Source organism: Pangasianodon hypophthalmus, chromosome 4, assembly GCF_027358585.1.
Source record: "Pangasianodon hypophthalmus isolate fPanHyp1 chromosome 4, fPanHyp1.pri, whole genome shotgun sequence".
Classification (NCBI taxonomy): domain Eukaryota; kingdom Metazoa; phylum Chordata; class Actinopteri; order Siluriformes; family Pangasiidae; genus Pangasianodon; species Pangasianodon hypophthalmus.
Genome location: NC_069713.1, coordinates 23,683,296 through 23,705,973, shown reverse-complemented (window position 1 = coordinate 23,705,973; position 22,678 = coordinate 23,683,296). Strand labels below are relative to the sequence as shown.

The 22,678-nt window shown below is 37.6% G+C and overlaps 2 protein-coding genes across 2 annotated transcripts in view; one reads left to right on the top strand and one right to left on the bottom strand.

Annotated features, from left to right (window-relative positions):
• The first annotated feature begins 397 nt into the window (after positions 1–397).
• clul1 (clusterin-like 1 (retinal)) lies at positions 398–10,216 on the top strand. Its single transcript, XM_053233568.1, has 9 exons — positions 398–491; positions 4,963–5,094; positions 5,272–5,420; positions 5,643–5,813; positions 6,975–7,392; positions 8,070–8,192; positions 8,382–8,596; positions 8,677–8,870; positions 9,299–10,216. Exons 2-9 carry the CDS (start codon positions 4,992–4,994, stop codon positions 9,312–9,314), a joined length of 1,389 nt encoding a protein of 462 aa, XP_053089543.1. The 5' UTR covers positions 398–491; positions 4,963–4,991; the 3' UTR covers positions 9,315–10,216.
• A 2,180-nt stretch (positions 10,217–12,396) lies between these two features.
• The window catches only part of yes1 (YES proto-oncogene 1, Src family tyrosine kinase), a 38,411-nt gene continuing 28,129 nt past the window's right edge, over positions 12,397–22,678 (bottom strand). Inside the window, exons 8-12 of the mRNA XM_026936345.3 lie at positions 21,651–21,830; positions 20,888–20,964; positions 19,923–20,076; positions 17,922–18,053; positions 12,397–15,152 (exon numbers count right to left, since the gene is read on the bottom strand). Of these exons, the coding sequence (XP_026792146.1) occupies positions 14,944–15,152; positions 17,922–18,053; positions 19,923–20,076; positions 20,888–20,964; positions 21,651–21,830 (752 nt within the window). The 3' untranslated portion in view covers positions 12,397–14,943. The remainder of the gene's footprint in view (positions 15,153–17,921; positions 18,054–19,922; positions 20,077–20,887; positions 20,965–21,650; positions 21,831–22,678) is intronic.

The window sequence follows — 22,678 nt, the reverse complement described above, 5'->3', positions numbered from 1 at the left end:
TCTACAGTTTGATCACATCTTGATTGTTTTATTTCAAATCCATTGTGGTGGTGTATAAAGGCAAAATCACAAAAACTCCATTGTTGTCCAAATACTTCCGGACTTAACTGTACATATATATATATAGAGAGAGAGAGAGAGAGAGAGAAAGTGAGAACAAGCAACATGTGGCCATGATTGTAATTTCTTTCCTGAACTATATAATATTTCTATAATTGTTCCATGCCACATGTGAATGGTTTTCCAGAATTACTAGATCTGGCTGGTTTGTGTGTCGTCAGTGCGTGAAGTAGGTGATACAGTCTATGTTGTAAACAAGGATGTGGAAAGAAGGCTTGAGTTACTGTGGTGACTCCTGGATTAGAAGGAATTAAATTCTTTAATTGGATCACCTTTGGCTCAGTATAAATAAAAGAGTTCAGGTAAAGATAAACATCACACTCACCCTGCTTGAAACACATAGATTCACATCAAGCTACCAGAAGTTTCTGGTGAGTATTAGTAATTATATTACTTTCTAGTCTTTTTTAAATTCGCTGTCTAATTTCATAAATAATTTGCCCATATGATATGTTGTGTACTTGTACTGATCCTGGGCCTGATCTGAATTACTTCAAAGAGCTTCTAACTTTGTGATATTGTTATCAGAATACATGTTAAATATGTATTTGCTGAACTGCTTTATATTTATGAGTATATTTTACCATGAAACCTTTGGATCCATATTGATCTGTAATGAATATAAACATTAATGCATTAGATTAGATGGGGAGTATTTGATGCTGAGTATTGGAGTATGAGTGATGAAACTATTTTACAATAAAATACAATAATGAGAAAATAGTAGCTGTATTAAGTTTATATTCTGAGCATGTTTGAGGTACATCCCAACTAATTTTATGTACAGCTTAGAGCTTAACTAATTAATTGCTTAAGCACTGATACTATAGTTAGAACAGAATATCCTCCTATTAACTAATGCGCTAATGCACATTCTCTTGTGTAATTCCCTTGTGTAAGCACCACATGTCAGGTTGTGGAGTATTGATGAGATAATTATATTGCCAGCATACTGACTTATCTGACAGCAATAATGATAAGATTACAATATTAGTGTGTGACTGTAGCTACAGTTGGGGTCATACGCCTTGCGAAATCTGCAAAATGTTAATAATTTAAAAAAAAAAAAATTAAAATAAGAGGGATCATTTTGTTTTTTATTTATTACTGGCCTGAATATGCTGGATGATCAGCAGTCGTTCATCATCCAGGTAACAACACACAGTATGAAGAATCAAGCGTATGTAAACTTTTGAACTGGTTCATTTGCGTAAATTCAGTTATTTTTGTGTCTTGTGGACTATATGTAAACATCCGCTGTGTGAAATAGCTTATTCAGGGCAGTACTAAATAAAAATAAAAAATAATTAAATAAATTTGGTGTTATTTCTCACAAACTTTCACTCAGGCCTATGGATGTTTAATGACCTTAACTACCTCTTCTCAGGTTTGCTTGCGCTTGAGAAGTTTTGTCTTTACTCATTGACAAGAATCGCTGTTTTTCTAAAGTAAGCCAGTAAACGCAGGTTTAAATGTTACACATGAATACCCTCTCAGATGGAGTTTTGTAAACACCAGTCAAATCTGCAGATTTGGGTTAAAGTGGAGCTCATGGTCACAAGACCTCATAATCATTCCAGCACATCTTATTTGTAAGTTTCTTCACATGCTTGCACCATTAAAGTCAGTTTATCACAGAATCTATAACTCCTTAACTTCTGAGTGGTTTTCTGATGTCTGGCCACATTTCTGCATATGAGATTCATCATCCTCATATTCAGCCAGCTGCAGAATTACTGGCACCCTGCCGAACTGATTGTATAACCTAAACATTAGATATAATCATACTAAATCACTTTTACTCAACGTCTGCCTTTTCTCTAACTCAAAAGCATATGTGGCAAAATTATTAACACCACAAACCTGTGGTTCAAGGATGCATCATTATCATTAAGTTAGATTTAAGTTAGACTGAGTTCCTATAGTTATTAAACTTTTTGGCTGGTCACTTAAATTCATTTTCATCCAAACCTCAGCAACTAAAATCAAGCAATCTTATAAAAAATGTCAAGATGAATTTAATGATAATTTTTAATATAAATATGTTTTGTGAGTAGAAAGTTCAGGAATAAAAAGAAATAGCCAAACTATTACTGTACGCATGTAATTAATGACACTAATATTTGAATGAGTGGCTTATAGTAACTTAATAATTAATATACTGCTACTACTACTGCTACTACTACTACTACTACTAATAATAATAATAATAAGTGGGTCCACCAACAACCTGTCGTCAAACCACCTTAGTTAAAATACCATTCCGTGCAAAATATTACACCTCCATCTTGGATGTGGCTGTGTTCAGAATGAACCAATCACATTCAATCTCATGTTCAAAAGTAATTATCACACATCTGCCATCAATAAAATAAATAAATAAATATACGGAGTTTTTGTGATTTTTTTTAAAGTACTTTGTTGAAAATGGCTGTAATTCCTAAATGGTAAATGCCATATTTTTGTGAAACCTCTTAAAATAAAGCTGAAAGTCTACACTTTGATCACATCTTGATTGTTTTATTTCAAATCCATTGTGGTGGTGTATAAAGGCAAAATCACAAAAACTCCATCATTGTCCAAATACTTCCGGACCTAACTGTATTTGAAAGGTTGCAAAAAGAAAATTCCTTCCTGTGAGCAACCGACAAAATGCAGAGCCTGAACTTCACCAAGACTCATTAGAAATACATGTGTTTGGAATCATGTGTGGGTGTCAAATACCAAAAAAACAAATACCAAAAAACCGAAATCAAACTTTTTGGCCATGAACACCATTAGGACAGGAAAACAGTGACTGGAAACAAGGTAAAGCTCACATATCAACAGTGAAATATAGTGATGGATTACTGATGCTTTGAGGCTGTTTTGCAGCTGGGCCTGGAGCTCTCCTGAAGATTGATGGTATTATGATTTCCGCTGAGTACCAGGATATTTTAACCCCAGACCCTGTTGCGTCTGGCAGACCCTGTTGCGTCTTTCTCTACAAGTGTTTCCAACCTTGTTAGACGTTGCAGGAATGTGCAGAGTGCTGTTATTCTCAACAGTGGAGGTTTCACCAGATATTAATTGTGGGGATAATTTTGAAACCAGTGATTTGCAGAGAAAAAAATGCCCAACACATGGAAAATTTTTAGGTTAAAAAAAAAAAGACATGTTTAATAAAACCACTTTTGAGATGTTTAAGATCAAGATATCTTTAATAGCATGGCATGTTATTCTTTGTATGTATTTCACTTTCATTAATGCTGGAGTGATCTGAATCTTGACCGCTGAGTTGTAGTGAGAAGAGTACAGAGCTGTTTACTAAATGCCTGCACTACGACTACAGGTCTTCTGCCTGAGCTCCAGCTCCCCTTAGTGGTCATTATAGAGTTGTTATTTTACATGACCTCCAAATTCTCTTACTCTAGCCATTTGCATGTTCATTACCATTTATTCATTTAGTAGATGCTTTTATCCAAAGTGACTTACAAATGAAGAAATACAAGCAATGTGATAAATCAAGCAGAGAATAATACAAGTAGTGCTACCATACAAGATTTTTATTTAAAAGTGCACAGAGTAGAGGTGTAAGAACCAGTATAAGTGCAGATATTTTTTTTCTTTTTTCTTTTTTTTTGGATTGACAGAGACCCATGGCATTTTTATACTTTATTTAATATTTTTAGACTTCAGATTGAGCTACGGATTTTTAATTTATGGTACACATATACTGTGTGTGCACTTCAGTAATAGCTGTAAATGTAGTAAAATGTATTGTAAAAAAAGAAAGAAAGAAAGAAGGAAAAGCATGAGACATAAAGTTTCCAGAGAAATCAGGCCATTTCTAACAAAAGGCCTTCTTCAGCTGTGCAAACAAAGTGCTTCTGAGGCTATATGATAATTTCCTGAGCAATATTTCTGCTTATAGGATAACTAAAAAACAATTATAAGATTAAGATTAAGCTCATTTCTAGACATTTTTACTCGTCGTCTTGTTCTACTGGCAGATGGTAATTTGGGACAGCTTGAAAATCTGTACATGATTTGAGCTAATTTTATGTGTCTTTTGTTACAGTAGTTCATCTTATGTATATGCATCATAATTATGTGGAATATATAAGTCATGACTATAGCCAAAGCACGCATCATTTTTATTATCTCAAGGTTTTTTTGGAGGGTCAGCTTCCTGTTTGATACTGACCACACCCCCTTAGATGATGTCACATGAATTAAGTCATGTTCTTTCTATCAAGCATTTCCACTGTATGGATTTAGCAACATAAGTTTTGACTTTTCCTAAATTTTGCCAAAAAATTAATTCTGCTAAATGAAACTTTCCTAATGTCATGTAAACCTGAAAGCTTGTGTATGGCTGTTAACGTGCAGTTTGACACATTTTTTGCTGCACAAAATAAAAACAGGCTAAAAATAGAAATGTCCTGAAACAGTTTTTGCTTTAACTATGGAAAAGATGACTAGTTAACTACTTTTTTCAATTACTGGTCAACTAGTAAAAATTTGTAGCCATACAACCCCTACTATCAACAGAACATTTCAAGGTTGGGTTAGGGTTGAGTGTCTAGAAATAATAATCTTATATATTTTTTTATTGTAATCGCATAATGAGAATTAATATTTAAAATCATGTATATTCAGGATTATTTACTTGAACTGCACTGGATCTTGGATCTTTATCAGAAAAAGATATCCTCTGTTACAGGGTTATATATGGGAACTGTAGGGGTTCTCCCATAGAAGCAAACCAAAGAACCCTTTAGGGTGCCAGATGGAATATTTATTTCCCCTTGTGTCAGAAGAATCAAATTGCTTATGAGTAAATGCTGGTTTCTTAACTAGACTGAGTGTGGAGTGACTGTAAGGAGAAGATGAGGGTGCTGCTGTTCTCTCTGGCTTTACTGGCCTCTCTGAAGGTTTTCCACTCAGCTCCCGGTCATGCTCCACCAGCTGTATCGATGGAAACTCTCAAACGTGAGTATGATAACATCTCTCCATGAGGTTAACTCATTCACGCTGATACGTTTGAGTTGTTGCTGCTTGTACAGTTTATTTAGTAGCTGCTTTTATCATGCTTATTTGACTGTCACACATGGTACCCATAGCCATACCACACATACTGCCTATGGATGTGTGTCCTGATTGTTTCAGGCCTCTCTCTGGAAGGGGAGAAGCTAGTGGATGAGGAGGTGCAGAGAGCTCTCTATGGCGTTAAGCAGATGAAAGAGGTGATGGCCAGCAATGAGGAGAAACACGAGCAACTGATCAAGACGCTTCAAAACAGCAGAGAAAAGAAGAAGGTCAATAGCACTGCCTAGTCCCTAGTGATAAATTAGCTCTTAAGGTGCTGAATAAACACTTCTTGTCTTCACTTGGACCCATTTGGCTACAGAAAAAAAAATTAAATCAGATGTGAAATATTTTCAGCCTTGCTCAGTATAGTGAAACAGTATCTCTATAGAATTTAATCTGAAGCGTAATGATTTAATGATTCAATATAACAGCCATCTATCTGTCAACAGGAGGTGGCAGAGATGGCTCAGCATGTGGTAAAGAAGTTGGACGAGGCTGAGCAGCAGTGTAAGGACACTTTGAAGTCTTTGTGGGACGAGTGCCGACCCTGCCTGCAAGATGCCTGCAAGAGCTTCTACAACACCACCTGCCGTCGTGGCTTTGCTACTTTCTCCAGTAAGGTGAGAGGAAGACTGGGCTGTATCCAGAGACGATAGCATGGCTTACACAACGTACTGACCACACTATGCCATTTACTTGTACCGTAGCATTGTTAAATTCTCATTCTGATTGGTCAGAAGTTGTTGATTACTATTCTATAATGGCAGCTCTGACAAGAGTGATGGCTACAAGGCAAATCACAGGTTAATATTACAGTCGTACGCAAACATTTGGGTCAAATTATAATGTTATTGATTTCTGAAGTGAGAGGTAATCACAAACTTTGCAGCAAGCTATAAATAAAAATATTTGTCTGCAAATGTTAATGCACAGTTGCTTTATATTTGATGAACGTAAAAAAAATAAAAATAAAAATCGTAATTGTGGCATGTGCAAAAGTTGAAACACTCTACTAAGTACCTACTAGGTACTTAGTAATACCCCCTTTGGCTGTTATCACAGCTTACGCTTAGCCAGCTAGGAGTCATATTATTATTTTGTCTTATCAAGAGAGAGAAAAAAGTGAGGCTGGTGAGGGAAGAACTGTTTATAATTACTATAATGTAAGTGATAACAGGTCCTACCTTGTTCTGCCAGAATTTCCACAACAGTAAATGTAACTGTAAACAGATAAAAAAGTACAATATTTTATTCCTTAATAAATAAAGATAATAATAATCATGGACAAATTGCTGAAGTATAAGAGGAATATGGATTGTGCATGTGCGGTTCTAAGAAAATAATCAACTTCATGGTGATAACCAAAGTTGCCACATCATACCACCCTGGCACTGATTATTTTCCCATAATAGCATTCCTTGTCATGTTTTATTCCTTATTTATATTCATTTAGCATGTGCACTTTAGTCGCTAGTTGACTTTTCTGTATTAACATAGTTAATATTACTCCTCCCCTCCACCAGTTACAGGCTTTCCATCTCATGTAGTTTTCCATCAGGGCATTATGTTTCAACTAGTGTGTCATGGTTTATTTATTTATGTTTTAACCATACTATATATTTAGTGTTTGACATGTTTTTATGTTTTTGTCTGTATCTGTTCTCTTCATTTGTCAGAGTAATTTATTTTATCATTTTAATCTCCCTTTTTATAAACTGTATGAGTATGAAACAGATGCTATACAAACACAAGTGATAATGGTGATGATTCTTTCCTTTCAGCTGGAAGGCTTCTTCCACAGGGTAAGCACACACTTTGGCTTGCCTAGCCCTCAGGAAGAACTCACTGTGAACAAGAGTGCAGAGATGCCCGACCTGGACTTGAGGAAGATAGAGGACTCATTTAACAATCTGGTCTCCAAAGTTGACATCCTGGTAAACCGCAGCATAGCACTAGTGTTCAGATTCCACAGCAAGCTGGATGAAACACTGCAGCAGACCTTCACTCCAGAGCCACAAGTAGATACGGAGATCAAAGCACTGGACTCAGACTTCCTGCATGGAGTAGGAGTAGGGCTCAAGGAAGTGTTGGAGTCCTTTGTTGACTTTACGAGCAGCGTGATGGAGGAGTTTGAATCTGTGATCACGCAGGTCTTTGATGACCTGCATGGGGTCATCGAGGAAGCAGAGACAGAACAAGGTAGATGTGTCTGAAGGTCTTTGTCATGTCAACACAAAAAAATTCCAATCCCCAGAACATCTTGAGGCCTACAAACACGTTGGAGGCAAAGTAAACTGTCAGGCAGCAGAGATCGTTGCAGTTGCAGGCAAAAAAGTTTATTAAAAATCTGTCAGACAATCCAAAAACCTGAGACAAATAGAGAATCAGGCGATCAGCAAACAGCACAATGAAGACAAAAAAACAAAATAAAAAAAAAAAAACAGGAACAAGTACATGATCAATAACCAGAATATCAGACAGAGAGATACACTGAGCATTACTCAACAATTGACTGAGTGTCCAGAGTTTGTATTTATAGTGTTGTGTGTGTTTGTGTTTGATGGGAACCAGGTGAGTGGGAACGTAATAGTGATCAGCCTCAAGATGTTCTGGGGATTGGAGTTCATTACTGATTCCAGCATTGATGTGACAGTCTTCAGTCCTCCAGATCATTGTGAAATGTCTAGTATGAGTATGTCAAGGCTTGTGATAATCTGTATAATCTAGATTTGTCATAAAATCTAGAAGGTGTTCTTGAACCCTCATCCAAAGGTTTCTAAGTTCAGTCGCCTTCATTTATAACTATTAGGCAGAAAAAGATGCACATACCAGCCTGTGTACTGTACTGTAATACCTTGTGTGACACTATATTTCAGAGAAGCAGTTGCTCCCTGGATTTGTTCAGAAGAAGAAGTTGTGTAAAGATCTGCGCAGACAGTCAGCAGAGTGCTGGCAGCTCCAGAGCAAGTGCCAAGCCTGCCAGGGACCTCTATTCTCTGGTAATGGTCAGAGAAAATCAGAGAATATATACAAAATGGGCAACTATGGTCCTCCAACCTGTATGTAAATGTTAATCAATATAAAATATAAGTGGAATGCATTGTGCAATATGTTGTAGTCTGAGTAGTGTGATTTGTTTCATGTGGTTGTCTTTGTTGCTGAAATGTGTGGTGACACATTTGCATTAGAGTGTCCAAGCATGCGGGAGTTACATATTGAGCTGAATGAAGTATCTGAGCTTCTGGAGGTTGCTAAGGAGCAGTATGAAGAGGTTCTAGGTATCGTGCAGCGTCACACTGAGGACACCGTCAGCTGGATCAACAACATGGCTGCCCAGTTTGGCTGGGTGGCAGAGCTTGCTGATGGTGGTGTCACAAATGAGAACGTCTTCAGCATCACCACGGTGAGAGGAAAATGGTACTGAAAATGATGCAGTCCTATGATGAAATATCAATGTCATAACTTGATTGAAACTCACGTCAGGTGGAGAATGAGGAGGCAGTTAATGTTCCAGGAGAAGAAATGAACACTCCAGTGGCTGACACTAAGGTTGAGGTGAACATCCTGAATGCTCCTCCTCTTACACTCAATGTTCCAGGCAACCTGCAGCCACAAGACCCTGCTTTCATACAGTACATAGCCAATGAGGCTTTGGGGTTCTACAAACAGAAGATCGGGTAAGAAAGAGCTACAGACGATGCAGACCTAAACCCCCTCTCAGCAAAACAAATTATTTGGTGTGTTAGAGCAGGGAAATCACCAAATTTGTGGACTCCAGGCTTCCAGAAACAATGACTGATATCAATATCACATATTCTTTAGCAAGGAAAGTAAAAAACATGTATATTTTATAACTCTGTGATTTAACATCATTGTAAACAAGGACTTATACTTAATGTGATTTAAGAACAAAAATTTAAGAACATGCAAAACATTAGCATGATCTAGGCCCTGTAGCTCATCTGTTTGAGGTGACATCTGGTTCTACACCCTGATATTTGTGCTACAGTGCTTCGCAGATTGAAATAAACAATTGTATAAATAAGCAGTTGTATAAATTGGATGTTGGATATCACTTTTGACAGTGTCATATTTCTGATTTTAGGCTGGAAGATGCTTGAGACTGTCTGGAGGAGAACTATATCTTTTACACTTGGATACACAGATGTAGCTGTAGAAGTGTGGCATACCTGTTAAGGTGGAATGCATTTTTATTTCTCCAGTATAGTAAAGTGTTTCAGTGTAATGGTTAAATAGAGCAGGGTGTCAAACGTACAGCCCAGCAGGCTAGAACCATCCCAATAATGGTTGTAATCCAGCTCACCAAATCAATTCAGAATCTGTGTTGTAAATTAATATCAAGTTGTGAACTGTAATTGAATGGAAAAGTTTACAAAAATAGAGCAAGAAACCCAGCGCCACAAACTCAGCTACTGACAAAATGTGCAACAATTTAACATAAGATCCCAATGAAATCAATTTTAGTTACAGGTTGTAACAATACAAAATGTGGAAAAGTTCAAGGAGATGAAGACTTATGCAAGACACTGTATGATAAACATAATTTTTTAATTTTTTTTTCTTTATTATTTTCCTTTGGTGGGGTGGGGGGGTGTATTTGTTTTTTGGTAATGAATTGCAGTCTGTTCAGGTGTTTTGTATGTGATATATCCGCTTGTGCATTCAGAATGTACATTTCAGATTAATGTTGTAAATTAACACATTTATAGTTGTTGTTGATGTGTTAGTGGTCTAATAATGATTTCTTTTTGGTCCAGCCCGCTTGACATTGGACTAAGTGTAATGTGGCATGTTAGTTAAAATGAGTTTGATCTAGACACCCTTGATCTATAGTGTCTAATAACATCATGATGTGTTTATTTTAATAATGCTCAAATATTAAACACTATAAACTTCTAGGGTTAATTTCTTTTTTTATTTTAATTTTTACTGTTCATGCAGTAGATCCGTGTGATGTAATACACCTGATCTAGCTTTTCAAATAAATAAAGCTTTACCTGAAAACTGCTTAAATGATTACTTTGCCTATTCTCACTCATAGGAACAAATTATGGCATCCCTCTAATTTTTTCTTCCTGACCAAAAGACATCTCTCTCTCTCTCTCTCTCTCTCTCTCTCTCTCTCTCTCTCTCTATATATATATATATATATATATATATATATATATATATATATATATATATATATATATATATATATATATAAAATACTTACATCTTTAGGCACTACAACAGTTGCCACACTTCATAATCTGCACTTTCTTCTAGAGCTTTCAATATTATACTAGGACCGTCAGACAGTCCTTCTGTGCCAAAGTTAAGTAGGTGTTCACATACTACAGTCAGGTTTCATTAGTAGACTTGCTATGAGGGTACAGTAGATATGAAATTGAAGTAAATTAAGCAAGCTATAGTGCTGTGAAACTATGAGTTACAATCTCAACCATGTATTACATATGAGATTTAGGATATTTGACAACCACTGAGCAGGTTTTGCAGGAACAGTTACCAAAAATACTTCATGGTATTTCATATCAGACTTACTCTTCCATCATGGGAGAGTGGAGTTAGTTGTAACACTATCAATTGCTTAAATCAGAAAGATGCTAGACTAATGACAAGGGGTATAACGATACACTGTGACACGATACATTGCAATGCAAAAATGTGACGATGTCCATGTGGGAAATGTGGGATTTCAGCATTCTATTAATTATGCATCTAATGCAATTGCACTGTTTGAACACCAGATGTCTCAGTCTGGACAACCCATACAGTTCAAATATTCTATAGAGAGCATGCTGGTCACATGATCACGTTCTTTCATGGAGAGCCTGCGCCATTACTGGGAATCATCTGCACTTGTGTAGTAACCAATAGCCTGTTAGCTCCGGATTGCAATGACCAGCATGAATTATAGGTTATATGGTTACACAACCCTGTTATAACAGTTAAAAAGCTCTCTTCAGTAGGTTTCAAACAACATCAGCCTCACACCTCTGTGATTTACAGTGCCTAAAAAAGTGACGGCATAACTCGGGCATTTTAGCCGACTTTGGAGCTCTATTTCCAGTTAAAATGATGCCTCAGCTGCTGCTACAGAGCTCATTATGTTTCAGTCGATAATTGTCCCCAGGTCAGAGATGTTTATTCAGTCCAGTTTTTGGGACCTCTGTTTGTAGTAATTTTTTTTTTTATTTGGTTTTATACAGACAAAAATGCACATTGTTTTGTGTTGTTTACTATACAAAAATAAAAAAAAGGTGCCTCTTCACTCATAATTTATCTTCATTCAGATTTTGTTTAAAATATTCTGAGAATCAGATTCAATCAAATCAGGACCAGAGTGTATCATTACACGCCTAGTAAAGACACATTCTGTACATGCTCAGTAGTCTCCTCTGCCTGCCTGGAAAAGAACAGCAATTTAATCATAACTCTCAACAATTTATCATCAAAAATCAGATTGAGGCATGAAAGTAATTTTCCTCATCTGGAGAGCATTTTGATTCATGTACAAATGAAACCAAAATGGGGTAGTTTTGATCAGTTAGTATGATAGATATTTGACAATGCTAAGCTGGTTAGCTAGCACATCAGATCTTAAGATGGTTGACAGTGCCAAATTTATGCACCCATTTAAGAATTTATTTTAGTAAAGAAAAATACTTCATCTATTGCAAACATTGTGTAACTACATAGGAGTTTGCACAATATTTTTGATAAAATAATGTGCAAAAAATACTTGCATCTTCCAGTGACTTGAGAATGAATTGAGATGTTAAAACAGACCCCACGTATTGTAAGATTTTGGTCCTTTGATTTTATGTCCTCTGATATTAACATGAAAATGTTACTTGTTATTAATTTATTATGAATTGTTTATTGTGAACAAAAAAAATTGTACCTATTGTGTCAAAATCTGGAGCTTTAGAATATTCAGAAGATTTACAAAACGTGGCAAATATTACAACTGACCCTACTCTCGCCTTTGATTGTTCGTTCTATGAGATTTCTGTCAGTCAGGGGCTTCATTAAAGCAAAACGGTGCTAATGCATTATTGTATAATATGAATATTCTGTGTCAATCACTTTGAATGGTTGTTTCTTTGCTGAAAATTGTACACAATTTGAGCTGTACAATTGTGTGTGAGCTTTCATGAACACAAAGCAGGAGACAAGTCAAAAGCATTACGTACAACTTTATTTTTCACTGTACAAATTATTCAGGTTAGTAATTTGTTGCCAACGTGACGGTACACACAACCTCCATACTCTGCTTCAACCCTGCAGCCAAAGCGTATCAGTTCTCCTCTTCAAATATCTCCATGAAAGAACAAAAGAAATTCATCAAACTGGTCCATAGCCCTTTGAAAACCACACAGATTTCTGGGAAAAGAGAGGGAGGAGGGGTTTGTTCTTATAACAAAACCCCTTCGACCGAAACAAAGGGATAATGACGCAGGAGAACAAAGGTAAGACCTCTCTACTCACAAAAGGCTTTTCAGCTTTACTTTTACACAATGCTAGTGTTTGGTTCACATGAAGTGCATTTAAACTTATGTCAAGAACCACTGGCAGAAACCAACTCCATACAGCACCTGTGTTACTCTGTAAAAACTCTTACTGAGGTAATGGACTGTTAATAATTGACCAGTCTCATCTGCTTTAAACACCAACTAAATTTCCATTTATAGATTTGCATCCAGGCTCAATTCAACTGCGGCCATTCCATTGAATTGACAGTATGAAAGGAGAAAATTAAACACCAGGAAGTGTTGAAAGACCACTTTAAAAGACCACCTTTTTTGCCATCTCATTCAGCACTTGTGTTTTACAGCACTCATGTCAGCCAGTGGAAGTATAACAGCCATAACATCTCCCATTATAATTCTAATCATCAACCGGTGGAGGGCGACAGAGTTGCAGGAAGTGATTCAGCAGCCTCGGAAAGCTGGGAGCATGACAAAGCAGACAGAGCTGTGGGATTTCATCTATTCATAAATGTATCTCAGTGATACAAACGCAAAACGTTCTGTTCCAATATGAAATGTAGGGATTTTATTTCTCCATGAAATTAACTTTGCTTTTGTCATAACACGGTATGAACAAATCAGGCAGACTCTATAGTTGATTCCAACACTAAAAATCATAAATGAATACAGAACTATCAAGCTGAAGAGCTAATATCATCTGAAATGGTATATTGAAGGGTGCTGTTATAATGAAAAGTAATAAAATCAGCTGAACAAATCAGATCCACCACGAGCCACCAGAACAGCCTCAATGCATCTCAGCATCGATTCTACAAGTCTCTTAAACGGTACTCTAGAGACTCAACATTGCTTTTCGAAAAGATTGGTATTTTGATGCTAGTGGTGGAGAGCTCTGTCTAACACATCGCTCCAAAAGCTCTCGTAGGTGTTCAGCTGAATTGAGAATGGGTGACTGTGAAGGCTGTAGCATAATTTTCATCCTCATTAAATTATTCAGTGAACCTCGTGCCTTGTGGATACTAAGAGAGACCACACCCATCAGGATAGAAATGTTTCATCATAAGATAAAGGTGATCTTTGTATTGATTTGCAGTGACCCAAAATTTCTCACACAGCATAACAAAGCTAGTTTTTTTCCAAAAGAGATTAAACATTTGAGCAGATTTGAAGTGTTTAGTGTTGGGCTCAACTGTAGTGTTTTACTACAGGATGACAAAATGATGTGCATTATATGATCCATGGTAGGAATACATATAATTCAAGCTCCTGGAAGTATCATGCCAGTGAAAGAAGTAGTAGAATTTACAGACTCCATTAAACAATGAAATTTAGTACAAATATCATGTGCACAAATTATTAAACAGGTTTTCCCAGAACTGGCACTTGGCTGAAATGACAAGGGGATCATCGTCTTAGTGTACAGTTAGTGCACTCTTCAAATAGTTTTTTGGCTGGCACAAGAGAAGTTCACAAATATAAATCATCAATCATGATGGATCAAGTAATAACAGATTACTAAAAAAAATTGTTTTTTTCATTCATTCATAAAAATCTTACCCATTTATTTTCCACCACTATCTTAACTTACAAAGTCAAACTCTTTTTGCATCTATCTCCTCCAGCTCTTGCACTGCTTATGCTTTACTCATACATTCATAATGGCAAATATTCTCTCTCTCTTTCATTCTCTCTCTCTCATTCTCCCGCCCTCTCTCTGTCACAGCATCACCGACAGTCTTAGGCGATACCGTCGTTTTCAACCACAGTTATTGGTCACTTTTTTAAAACAAACTATTGAAATTAATGAAAAAAAAAAGAGGAAGTGAAATGTAAAGTAAAAATCGATGACAATAAACAACAAAAAGAAATCAGTTCTTGATCTTAAAACAGTCAGAAATCATAGTGTTTGTGTGGAAACTAAAACAATAAAGAGAAAAAAAAAAAAAAAAAAGAACATGAAAACAGACATTTATGCAATCAGCACTATGGTCATTACTTTCTCTGCAGCTCCCTATCTGTTCCAAACCTATATGCTTGCTTCCCTACCGAACTTCACTTCACACTTATCCTGAACTCAACAGAGGGTTAACGAAATCCAAAAGGTGTTACATGGTGCCTCCTACACCACTGCAAATATAACAAAATAACAAGACAGAAGTCAGAGGGATAGGAAGTGTGCACGGATGGTTTAGGGGAGGAAGCAGCAAGCTGGTTTGGGACCAGGCAGACGGCTCTACAGGTTGTCTCCAGGCTGGTACTGCGGCTCGGTGGCTGTGAAGTAGTCCTCCAAGAAGGACTGGATGTATTCGAAAGTGGGTCGCTCGTCAGGGTCCTTCTTCCAGCACAGACGCATCATCTCATGCAGCGACTCAGGACAGCCTTGAGGACATGGCATCCTGTATCCCCTCTCTACCTGCTCCAGAACCTCCCTGTTCACCATGCCTACACAAAACATGTACAGAAATGATCAACATCTGTGTATACGTTTGTGTCCAGTACACATACAGACAGCTCTAGAATTATTAGCACTGAACAAGAGTAGAAGGTTTATGAAAAAAAAACATCCTTGTGGTTAATGAGCTTAATCTAACCTTTAACTGAAGCACATAAGAACATAAAAACTGAAATAAAAAATATATTTTTAACAAAATGACGTCATTGTAATTGCTATCGCCCCTAGAAAATCCTATGAAGAAAATGTAACTGAAGCAAGTTCCTATTTATATTTGACTTTTTTTTTTTTTAAAGTTCGCTTGAGTGTTTAGGAACTTTTAAGTGGTCATCCATCACTTCCTGTTTCACTGGGCTATAAATGAGCTGACAGTGGCCAAATTCCATCAACCATTCAACAACACCATGAATCAGGAAAAAGTGTGTTGAGGCAATAACTATCAAAACAGCTACATGCCTGATAATGTCCACATTCAGTGTTAGGGCAATAATTAATGGGTTTAAAACAGACAGAGCTGTACTGAACCTGTCTGGAAGCCCTCACAAGCAGAAATGTCTCCACAGATCACAGGTAATGATTTGCAGAAGATTGTAGCATTTTGTGGATGTTCCGGCATCACAATGCCCCTGTGCACAAAGCGAAGTCCATGAAGATATGGTTTGCTGAGGCTGGCATGGAAGAACTCGAGTGGCCTGCACAGAGCCCTGACATCAACCCCACTGAACAACTTTGGGATAAACTGGGACGCAGACTGTGAACTGGGCCTCCTCAGCCAACAACAGTCTCTGATCTCATTAATCTAGTGGCTCCAAAATCTAGTGGAAAGGCTTCCCAGAAGAGTGGAGTTTTATAGAGCAGCAAATAGGGGACCAACTCCATATTAATGCCCAAGATTTTAGAATGAGATGTTCAACAAGCACATATGGGTATGATGGTCAGGTATTCACATACTTTCAGACATAGTGTATGTATTTTTATTGTCTCAGAATAAATTTACTTAAATTAAAGGTTAAGCTAATTAACCTGAAAGACATTTTTCATAACCCCTTTCCCCATCTTTACCAAGGGTGCCAATAATTCTGGAGCTTACTGTACATTTTGAAACTGAATATTTTGACAGATGACTGGCCAATCATTATTCAATCAACGTAATATATTACATGTACTAAAGTGGCTTATTAGGATCAACAACTTTTAATCGATAACTCTTACATAATTTACCCTAAGTGGATGCTTGATAAGCTGCTCTCTGCAGCACACACACCTCAGTGTGTTTCACATGTGCTCTCTAAGTGCCTGCTCAAGACCACCCAATGAGAGCTATGCATCAGTTAAAGTGATCATTATGGTTTGTTTCATTCCGGTTCCTGACAGCCTCAAGCCTTCATCTCTTGACTAAGGCAGCTGGCTGACATTTGACGAACGCCGCTCTACATCACTTATGTGCAGTAGCTAATGCTGAGCTTAGCCTGTCGCAAGCTGTCTAATATGGAAGTTTAAATCCTTCAGTGTGCATTGCTGAGTACATGAATACCCAAGGATTCAAGACATGAACGAGGAGTTCATCAATTATGCATGGGCTCTAATGACACTGCACTGATGAGCACCGAACTAACGCACAGACAGTGAAAGAGGACGGATTGTAGTCAGGCCTTGGTCCTGCCTGTTTTTCTGCGAATTCTAAATTTGCACATATGAAAACATAAATGGAATGAAATTGAATTTAAAAATTTCAGTGATTTCCTTCTTGGCTAATTTGGAATTCATGGCATTTCAAATAAGAGAAGACAAAGTAAAAGCTAATGAAAATTTGGTTAATAAGATTTTCAGATTCTACAACTAGAGATATATTACTGTAAAGTACATTTTAGTACTTTATCCGTTGTATTCATTATCTGGTGTCACCCAGAAGACGACCCACTGTCATCTCTGGCTTGCTCGTTAGGGATCTACATATAAATCTACATCCGGATATCTGCTTTGTGACAATGTCTACTGTTAAAAGTGCTTTTCAAATAAGCAAAACAAAAACCAAAAAGCATTCTGCCTATTTTTCCGGAAATCACGAGTTTGAATCCCACGAATGCTGCACGTGCAGCAGTTAGAAAAAATGTGGTTGGCTGGCTTCATATGTCTTAGAGGAAGCATGTGGGAGAAAATTAGGGATAACATTTATTTACTTATTCAGTCAGTCAGTCAAAAATAAATACATAAATAAATAGAACTGAAAGATGGACACTTGGAGCAGAGAGGAAAGGATGAGTAACCCAGTTACTGAAGTAGCTAGAAGGGTGTGGTGAAAGCAGCAGGAGGGCTTCAGGCCCAGCCAGCACAGATGGCAATAAATAAGAACTGGTGCCCAGTCAGCCTCCATGCCTGCCTCAGCCAGATGGCAGCCTATGATCAGTTATCACAAACCCAGCATATCCAGGAGGTGGCGTACATGAGCGCATACTGAAGTGCAGCTCACCATACTACTCAACTCCTGATGCCCTTGATAAGGTTCGACAGACAGCCTTTGTTAAGCCGGCTGCCAGTGAAGGTGTTAATTAAAGTTGGGTCACATTACAATGGCAGCTGCACTGTAGGCCTGGGTGAACAATGTCCTAGCAGCTTTTGTATATATGTTTATAATAATATGTATATATTAACATGTGCATATATATATATATATATATATATATATATATATATATATATATATATATATATGTGTGTGTGTATGTGTGTGTGTGTGTGTGTGTGTGTGTGTGTCTCACCTGGGTATGGCACTCTGCCCTTGGTGACAAGCTCAGTCAGCAGGATACCGAAAGACCAGACATCAGATTTGATGGTGAAGCGGCCATAGAGAGCTGCCTCAGGTGCTGTCCATTTAATGGGGAACTTGGCTCCTAGTGGAACAAAGAGTCAGCTGTCAGAATGTGTTTCCAACCCTGATTGTGTCAGAAAGCAATAAGAGACCTCCAGTCACCTGTTCTCTAAAGTTTCAAAAACTTTGAAATACCTTAAAATACCTTTTTTTTATTTTCTGAATTCTTTTATATTCGACAATCTAACAATGCATGTGCTGACTGCATGTGCAATATGACATACTATAACGTTACAATAGAAACATACAGACAGTAGCCCTTTAAAAAGGGACCTACATAAAAAAATAACATTTACGCATAAAGACATGATCACATGGTGCTCAAGGAGACACATGAAGCCAAACGTGTATCATTTCTTAACAAGATAACATTACAATATGGTAAAACCATGATATATTCTATGATTATGACATAAAAGCATACAACAAAACAACTAAAGAAATTAATATATTCACAAAGTATAGTCTCTAGTTTAATAAGAGCATCACTTCACCTGTCCAAAGGGAAGCCACTTGGATATAATGAGTGTTTACTGTGAGTCTGGAGTTCTGCTGTGAGCTGCTCTGTAATCAGACAGCACACCTGATCCTACCTTACCAAGTCTGTCTGATCAGATGGATCACTTCTAAATGCAGCTGCCTAATCCAAGGTTTCTCCACCTTTTTGCACCCATTGGTACAGATTAATTTTCTGAAAATAATCCAACTACAGTTCAGAATCCTGCACAAAAAAATCAGTACCTACAATGAGACTTTCCATGGTATTTTTAACTAATAAAATGACCAGTGAGTCTTGCTACAAGGTAGATTTACCTACTAAACTGGAAGCTCAGTGTATGATATGAAGGGTTTAAAAAAAAAAAAAAAAAAAAAAAAAGCTGTCCAACGGGCAGAACTTTTCATTTAACAAGTACAACACCCTTGAGCCACAGGCAGTCCCCAAGATAGCAGTTACAGAACAGGTTTATTCCAGGGTGGAGGAAGCAAGAGAGCCAGACAGCAAATCAAAGCTCTAATCAGGCTATCAGGTCTTCCAGCAGGGGGCATTTGGGGATACAGTGACACAAAGTGAGCTGAAGCTGGGAGCACTTTTCTTCAGCTACAGACATCAAGCTACAGGCATAAGCCTGGTTTATGCTTACAAAACATTTAGAGTGCTGCATTAGACTACTTCTCTCTCTCATATATAAAACATATAAACGCATTTATTTAGCTGCCAGAATCTTCCCACACAAACACTCCGCACACATTAAGCCCAGAATCTTGAAGCCCTTGAGGCCCCCTCTATATTTCACATAGCTCTTGCACATGTAGAGTGCACAAGTATTCACCTTACCCACCCCCCCATGCAAATTTTCTATATTTTGTAATGTTACAACTTGGAAATGAAATGGAGTTTATTGGGATTATATGTCATGAATCTACACAAAAATAGCCCATGATACTGAAGTGGGGGTCAATATATTTGTAAATAATTTTGCAACTAAACATACAGTTTAGGATTGTATAAGTATTCACCACCATGGAAAGAACAGGTGCATTTATATAGAGATCATGCGAAACTTTAATTGCACACACTAATTACCCCCAATGAATAATTTCAAAGTTCACACCAATGAGGGGCAAATATTTATGCAATCACAACATTTATGTTTTTTTTTAATTTATGAATAATTTCGCAAACTATATTGCATTTTCCCACCCACTTCTGTATTACTGGCTATTTTGTGTAGATCCATCCCAATAACATCGCTTCCAGTTCCAAGCTGCAACAGTACAAAATGTGGAACAGTTCAAGGGGGGTGAATACTTGTAACACAGTGAACACACCAGTTTACAAGTGAGTTTCATTAAAGCAGTCTAAAAACGCTTTACGCAACCACACACAGACCTTGTCTAGCAGTGTATTCGTTATCCTCAATCAGCCTGGCCAGGCCAAAATCAGCGATCTTGCAAACCAGGTTTTCTCCCACTAGGATGTTGGCTGCCCTCAGGTCTCTGTGGATGTAATTCATCCTCTCGATGAAGGCCATGCCATCAGCGATCTGCAGGAGATCACAGAGAATCAAGATTCCTTCAAGGAAAAGATGGTAGCATTAAGGAAAACACATTAGCAATTACAGTCAAGGACATTAGTAGTTTAATTAAGGACACAAATAACCTCCATTAGGACAATTACCAAATCCAAAGGTAGTTCAGCTGATTAGGAAATGAACTTAAATAGCTCTGCTACCGGCCATGACAGAGCGAGAGTGAGGAATAAAAAGACATTGGAAATGTTAGTCAAATTCCCAGTGCATCACTGACATGCACTCATTTAAGGAGCTGTCCAAATGATTTATGTTTATCCAACAAAAACTCCTCTCTGTGGCAGAGACAAGACAGAACGCTGGAAGGCTTAATTAAGACAGTATGGTTTGTGACAGCAGCTTGAAGAGAAGAGAGCAATAGACAGACAGAAAAAAAAAAGATGGAGGGGAATATGCTGGTTTAAGAGCAAAGAGCAAATCTTCGCTGGCACATTAAAGTGAAGTGGTCCCTCAGGAGAGGAGGTTAAGTGCTCCAAGCGTTAAGTGGAAATGAGGATGAGAGCTCCTGGGAATGGACAGGACCTGAAGATGGCAAAATGCCACAGCACATTAATAGTTGTGACAGGCAGACAGGGAAAGAAAGTTCTGCCAGACATCCCTCAGAGCTAAACTAGACAGGTGACTGGTGACACGTGTAGCAGTAAACAGCTGGAGACATGACAGGCCCGCAAAATGGGAAAAGCGTAGAGAGAAGGAACTAAAGGCAGTGAATGGTTCAGGGAACCATTTTGCTAAAGAAGGAACAGAGGGTGTGATGTACTCTTACCTGTGCTGCCATGTCCACTAGCTGGGGAAGCTTGAGGTATTTACCTTCGCCTTCCTTTAGGAAATCCAGCAAACTCCCTGGGGGAGACACAACCAACCATTACATCACAGGGACTTTTTTTTTTAAAAAAAACATTCTGGTATTATTTAAATGCAACCAAGCCAAACTCTCAAATGTTATAACCTTCATTTATATCTGTTAAACAAAGCCATGTTTAAACAGATGTCTGAACTCTATCAATATATCGGGTTAGGAATCCCTAAACCGATGCTAACCTTAGCAAGAGACAAAGTGATCATTCATTTTCTACATACGCTCGCGATACAAGGCTGTGATTTCAGCGACAGCGGCAAGCAGCAAAGCAACAGTATGACATTTGAAATATGCATATTTTCCTCAGTTCTATGCAAAATAGGTATGATGCTGTGAAGTGAAAAATTCAAATGATATGTTCAAATGATTTCTCGGACCAATCGGAACAGGATGATGGTCAGTGCACGCTCGCGAGCTATCACTCCACACCCACAGGAGTCACATTTTACGCAACAAGCAACTCACTTGTCCTATGCTAGAGTGAACATAGAGCTAGGGACACAGTTTTAGTTACCTATTCACTCACCCACATACAATGCAATATTTATTATTATGTGGTGCACAGACTGCCTCTTAATGACCCCTGCCAAAGTCTAGACGGCTACACCTGCGCATTAAAATTCTCACACTGTATTAATACTAATTACAGAGCACATCCTTTGTGTATTACCTTTGCCCATGTACTCAGTCACAATGTAAATGGGTTCCTCAGACACGACGGCATACAGAGGCACTAGCTTGTCATGCCTGAGCTTCTTCATAATCTGTGCCTCCTGAAGGAAGGCCTCGGGGGACATGGTGCCAGGCTTCAGCGTCTTAATCGCCACCTTAGTAGTACCGTTCCAAGTGCCTAAACCAGGGAATAGAGAGAGGGAGAGCAAGAGATACAATTAAATAAATTATATGCAAAGCCATGAGGCATGCAAACATAGCTATCATTCAAAAGCAAGTGGAGTCAAATTGTCATTTATCCAGTTTTTATAACAACTAACAGAACTAGTGTTATCACTACAGGTGCATCGCAGCTACTGCTTTGAGATTACTGCCATTTTTACATACTAAAAGAAATAGGTATAGTGAAATGATACATTGCTTTCTACGACAGCCCAGGTGAAATCTGTGGAGAAGTTGTTGAGTAACTTCCTATAACATAAGCTCTGACAGTATTTCCAGCCATAATTCATATGATAGGTTTATAGTAACGAGCTGATCAGGTATCATTTCTATAGTAACAATTCATTCACAGAGACTTGTTTGGTAAACGATGCACAGTAATCTAAAGCGTTCTGTAATGAGATGCTTATTTAACAGCTTTGTAAGGGTCAGTAAGTTTTCTCCAGGACAGGGGACTTTTCTGTTTCTCAGTAACATGACAAGTTGCATTTTGAAGAGAAGAATTTCAGTAGAAATTTTATTCCATATATTATCGGCAAGAGAGAGAAAACGAGAGCCTGGTGAGAAAATGACTGTTTATAGTTTATTTGTGGATGTTCCACAAAATTAAATGTAAATATAAATGGTTAAAAGTATGACATGTTCATTAACAAATTATAAATTTGGGAACTCACTACAAGCTGTTACTGGGAAATAATCCACTGTGGGGTGTTAACAGCTGCATCACACCACCCAGTCTTGGAATATTTTATTATAACAGCTTGTTGTTGCATTTTATTCCTTATATATAACTCACAAAATGTG

Excerpts from the sequence above, each read along its gene's own strand:
- clul1 (XM_053233568.1), top strand. The coding sequence starts at position 4,992 with ATGAGGGTGCTGCTGTTCTCTCTGGCTTTACTGGCCTCTCTGAAGGTT. Across the intron at positions 5,421-5,642 it reads ACAGCAGAGAAAAGAAGAAG|GAGGTGGCAGAGATGGCTCA; the intron begins GTCAATAGCACT and ends ATCTGTCAACAG. Across the intron at positions 7,393-8,069 it reads GGAAGCAGAGACAGAACAAG|AGAAGCAGTTGCTCCCTGGA; the intron begins GTAGATGTGTCT and ends ACTATATTTCAG.